This window comes from Lolium rigidum, chromosome 5, assembly GCF_022539505.1.
Source record: "Lolium rigidum isolate FL_2022 chromosome 5, APGP_CSIRO_Lrig_0.1, whole genome shotgun sequence".
NCBI lineage: Eukaryota > Viridiplantae > Streptophyta > Magnoliopsida > Poales > Poaceae > Lolium > Lolium rigidum.
Window position 1 is genome coordinate 75,526,560 of NC_061512.1, and position 4,463 is coordinate 75,531,022.

The window sequence follows — 4,463 nt, forward strand, 5'->3', positions numbered from 1 at the left end:
TCCACATTCTATGTTTTGCAAAGAGGGCAATTTTTGTTTTGTGTTAAAACAAATTTAAATGTCAAGGGCCAAACCTTATTTTACAACCGATTTTTTCCCTTTTATATAGCCCACACAAAAAGTAGGTTGTGTATATGTTTGTACGCCATTTTTTTATTTTTCACATTTCAAAGTTTAAAATTAAAAATAGCATATTCATCCTAGAGCCAAAATACTGCTCACGATTTAAAGATCTAATTTAGATTCAGTTTATTAGCGCTCATACTTCAAACTACTCCTTATGTGGTTCTGATTGGCACCCTAGCATTTCGTAATATCGCATGGCTATTTATATGTATGCCATTCCACGCCCAAAAAAAAGGGTGTATTTAGACTATCAAACACGACAAGCAATATTAGAAAGAAAGCTTAATCTACAAGCAAGAGATAAGCTAGTAACTGAATCTATTCTCTAGCTTTTCCTTGTGTTTTTAATTACCACCTTGGTGCTTTTACGTTGTTATTTTAGTAGCAAATGTGCTACTTTGAGTGAAAAATAATGAAAGGAAATAAACTCTTCCAACAAAAGTCATCCGCGAGATCTTATATGTTGACAAACATTAGACCATGAAACACATGATCTACATACGTACAACTAGAGCTATCAAACAAGACCTAGTCACAAGCACACTTTAGCATCACAAAACCAACCAGGTCAACAAAATGACAATTAGCTACACACATCACCACATCAACAAATTTGTGTCGGCGTTAGGTTGTGATGACGCCATGAATGGCAGTTTTTCAAGATTAATAGAAGTTTCGCATACGTGTAAACAAAGATGTGATAAGTTTGAATTTCAATACTAATCATACATAGTTAATACTAGTAGTAGTAAATTTCCTCCAATTTATGTAAATCTTTGTTATGCACAAACTTGGTTTGAAAAGTGTTTTATTTCATGTTTTAGATATTCCCAAATTTTAAATAAGTGTTTCATTTTATGTTGTTGATATTCACAAATTTTAATAAATGCTGTTAAATATAGAGGAATTTGACCTACGAGACAAAGCTAGAATCTCAAACTACGTGGAAGGGAGGAAGTATGTTCCAATAAGAAATAAATGATCCAAACTAGTGGCTGTGTCTGTCCAAAAAATATAACTCTTGAATAAGGTGAGGGAAGCACGTGGCAGCACAAGTACAGGTACCCTCGATACAAAGAGAACGAGACAGACCGTTTATTTCTATTGGATGAATATTCCATGTGAGCAGCTCCACTCAAACTAATGGGCATCTTTTCCACTGCCATATTGCAGTTAGAATTGATTTAGGGTAACCTCTTCCACCCAAATCAACACCACCACACTAGGTAAAAGCTGTGAACCTGTTGCACTTGAACCAAAATTCACCTTCTCCCAAAGAGCAAAGTTGAGTATGTGAAAATTACGTTTTTGCCCATGGAGCATATCAAATTTACTAGCTAAGGGTAAAAGCAAGACAAGCCCCTGAAAAACCCAACCCCAACCAAAACCTAGTTTTGACCAAAAACCCAGGCCACACTCCCCTTTCCCCTCCTCCCCCACCCGGACCTCCTCGCTTTCCACCATTTCGTCGAACACCTTCTCCGATCGCGCGCCGCCGGCCCATGGGGGAGGCCTCCGAGTATGATGGGGCGGCTGTCTCGTCGAGGCTGCTGGAGCTGGCGGCCGACGACGACGCGGCGGCGCTCGCGGACCTCCTGGCCGCGCACCCGTCCATCGCCGACGACCCCGCGCCGTGGTACTCCCCGGCTCGGGGCGCGGAGCCCATGACGGCGCTCATGGTCGCCGCCGCGTACGGGTCCCTGGCATGCCTCGACGTCCTCCTCTCGCCGCCCCACCTCGCCGACCCGAACCGCGCCTCCGCGTCCTCCCTCTCCACCCCGCTCCACCTCGCCGCCGCAGGTGGCGCTCCGTCCGCGCCCGCCACAGTCAATCGCCTCCTCGCCGCCGGCGCCGACCCCACCCTCCTCGACCATCTCCACCGCCGGCCGTCGGACCTCGTTGCGCTGCCGCCCAACTCGCTGCCCCTCAAGAACCACATCCTCTCCCTCCTCGGCGCCCGCAAGGAGTGGCCGCCGGACCCCTCGCTCCCGGACATCAAGAACGGCGCCTACGCCTCCGACGACTTCCGCATGTACTCCTTCAAGGTCCGCGCCTGCTCCAGGGCCTACTCCCACGACTGGACCGAGTGCCCCTTCGTCCACCCCGGCGAGAACGCGCGCCGGAGGGATCCCAGGAAGTACCACTACAGCTGCGTGCCCTGCCCGGAGTTCAAGAAGGGCGCCGGCTGCAGGAGAGGGGACATGTGCGAGTACGCGCACGGGGTGTTCGAGAGCTGGCTCCACCCGGCGCAGTACCGGACGCGCCTCTGCAAGGACGGCGTCGGCTGCGCGCGCCGCGTCTGCTTCTTCGCCCACACGCCGGAGGAGCTCCGCCCGCTCTACGTCTCCACGGGCTCGGCCGTGCCGTCCCCGCGCGGTGTGATGGAGATGGCGGCCATGGGGATGGGCATGTCCTCGCCGGGCTCTTCGTACACGCCGCCCCTGTCGCCGTCCGGCGGGGGGAGCGGCATGTCGTGGCCGCAGCCTAACTTGCCGGCGCTGTGCCTGCCTGGCAGCGCCGGGAACCTGCACCTCAGCCGGCTGCGGACGTCGCTGAGCGCCAGGGCCATGGCGGTCGACGAGCTGCTCGCTGCGGCGGACTACGACAACCATGTTGGATCGCCCTCTTCCGTCCGATCGATGAGGGGTAAGGCGCTCGTGCCGTCAAATCTGGATGAACTCTTCTCGGGGGAGATGGCGGCCTCCCACTCGCCGCGGTACGCCGACCAGGGCTGCTCTGCGTTCTCGCCGACACACAAAGCCGCCTTTCTGAACCAGTTTCAGCAGCAGCAGAGCTTGCTCTCGCCACGGGCTGCGGCCACCCCAGAGCCGGTCTCCCCAATGAGCTCCCGGTTGCTCGCAGCACTGGCGCAGCGGGAGAAGATGCAGCAGCATACACTGCGGAGCATGAGCTCACGAGACCTGGGTTCCAGCGCCCCACTCCTCGCCGGCTCACCGGTGGTCGGCTCTAGCTGGTCCAAATGGGGCCTGCCCTCTGGCGCCCCTGATTGGGGTGCCGACAACGATGAGCTCGGCCGCCTCAAGAGGTCATCGTCGTTTGATCTCCGGACTGGAGCCAACACCGATGAGCCGGACCTCTCATGGGTTAATACTTTGGTAAAGGAGCCCACGCCGGAGAAATCATCGATCAACGGAACCATGGCAACGGATTCTATTGGCATCTTGCGGCGATCAGCAAACCACCGTGAGGGCATTGACTGTGAGGACATTGGTTTCTTGGGCCAATCGGCAAATCACCGCAAGAGCATTGACAGTGAGGACATTAACATCTTGGGACGGTCAGCAAACCATTGCGAAGGAATTGATGGCGAAGAGGACGCCGCCGCCGGTGTCATTGGTGGCTGGCTCGAACAGCTCCAGCTTGATGAGATGGTGGTCTAGTCTGAACAAACACACGAATGAAAGAGGGTGATATTATTTGGCCGCGCTTCACTGGTTGCTACTGCTTACTGCTGCTGCAAGGTACTAGCCTGATGACATCTTGCAAGTAATTCCTGGGGCTACATTCTTTTGAGGTTGTTTAGCGTGTAGAAGGTGATGAGATTTCTACCATTTGGAGTTTGCCCACGGCTCAAGGACATGGAGGAATTGGAACCTAGTCAATTGTATCAAAGTTGCGGGCTTGCCTAGGTGAAATATTTCTCCCTGTACTATTTCTACTTTTCTGCCCAGTTTCTTGTTCATCTTTCTAAATTTGTCTTCCTCCCTGTGAAGATTGTGAATTATTATGGTATCTATTGGCCCCCCATCCTTTGGTTTTCGACCAAGGATTAGGTGTGGAGAAGGATCTTACATCAAATTGTTGCTCCATGACTAATGATTATAATGTAATAACAAATTGTTGTACTCTGAGATTCATGAACATGATTGATGTAAAATGCCCAATTGTTGTTGCAAAATTAAGATCTCCTATTGTTCTTTTCTCCCTTCGAGACTAACCTCTGCTATAGAATGAACTTTTATGTACTTTATTTTACATTGTGTAAATGCAGATCACATCACATCTGCTCAGATTACTTCACAGAGCATTACAACATTTTAGATGATAATGTTCATTGTTGCTTGTTCGAAACGGTTTTTTTTTCTTGGCTCCCGCATGAACTGAACTGTTTTCGTGGGAGAAAAAGTCATGTGTTCCAAAATGTAGTAATAACCACAGGTCGGCAGAGGTGTTGACAGAGATTGTGTTGGTTTTTGGATGGATTCTCCTGGAGGCATTGAAAAGGATTGGATGGTTAACATCATAGTACATGTCGATCACTGCGAGGTCCATTGTTGATTCGTTATCGATGAGACCTCGTGTACCCTGACCGATGC

At 50.5% G+C, this 4,463-nt stretch overlaps 1 protein-coding gene across 1 annotated transcript; it reads left to right on the forward strand.

The window, feature by feature from the left end:
* The first annotated feature begins 2,041 nt into the window (after positions 1-2,041).
* LOC124654383 (zinc finger CCCH domain-containing protein 67-like) lies at positions 2,042-4,064 on the forward strand. Its single transcript, XM_047193391.1, has one exon. It carries the CDS (start codon positions 2,157-2,159, stop codon positions 3,525-3,527), a length of 1,371 nt encoding a protein of 456 aa, XP_047049347.1. The 5' UTR covers positions 2,042-2,156; the 3' UTR covers positions 3,528-4,064.
* Positions 4,065-4,463: the final 399 nt, after the last annotated feature.